The sequence below is a fragment of the Tupaia chinensis genome, unplaced genomic scaffold, assembly GCF_000334495.1.
Source record: "Tupaia chinensis unplaced genomic scaffold, TupChi_1.0 Scaffold000116_1, whole genome shotgun sequence".
NCBI classification, from domain to species: Eukaryota; Metazoa; Chordata; class Mammalia; order Scandentia; family Tupaiidae; genus Tupaia; species Tupaia belangeri.
Genome location: NW_006159580.1, coordinates 1763216 through 1763528, shown reverse-complemented (window position 1 = coordinate 1763528; position 313 = coordinate 1763216). Strand labels below are relative to the sequence as shown.

The 313-nt window shown below is 76.0% G+C and overlaps 1 protein-coding gene across 1 annotated transcript in view; it reads right to left on the bottom strand.

Annotated features, from left to right (window-relative positions):
- Positions 1 to 313, bottom strand: part of NUDT3 (nudix hydrolase 3) — a gene marked incomplete at its 5' end in the record, with an annotated part of 155591 nt that extends 155278 nt beyond the window's left edge. The window contains 1 exon segment of the mRNA XM_006144199.3: positions 273 to 313. Coding sequence (XP_006144261.2) covers positions 273 to 313 — 41 coding nt within the window.

Genomic DNA, 313 nt, shown 5'->3' with positions numbered 1-313 from the left:
CCCCGCCCCGGGGGAGCGCCGGGGGACAGGCGGCCGGCCACCAGTGCTCCGGCCGGACGGCGCGTCTCGGAGCACCGCGCTCGGACCCACCTCCCTCCGCCCCGCCATCCTCGCTTCATTCGCCCGTATCGCCTTTTATTAGGAATTCCGTGGCGACTTCTTCGGGGCACAGGCGGTGGCCCTGCCCGCGCCCAGGGCACACCCTCCCCCGGTGGCCGCGCCCCCCACGCCTGAGGCTGGGACCCCGGCGACCCCCGCGCGCCGGCGCTCACCTCCTCCTCGCTCTCGCTGCGGAAACACACGCACGCGGCCC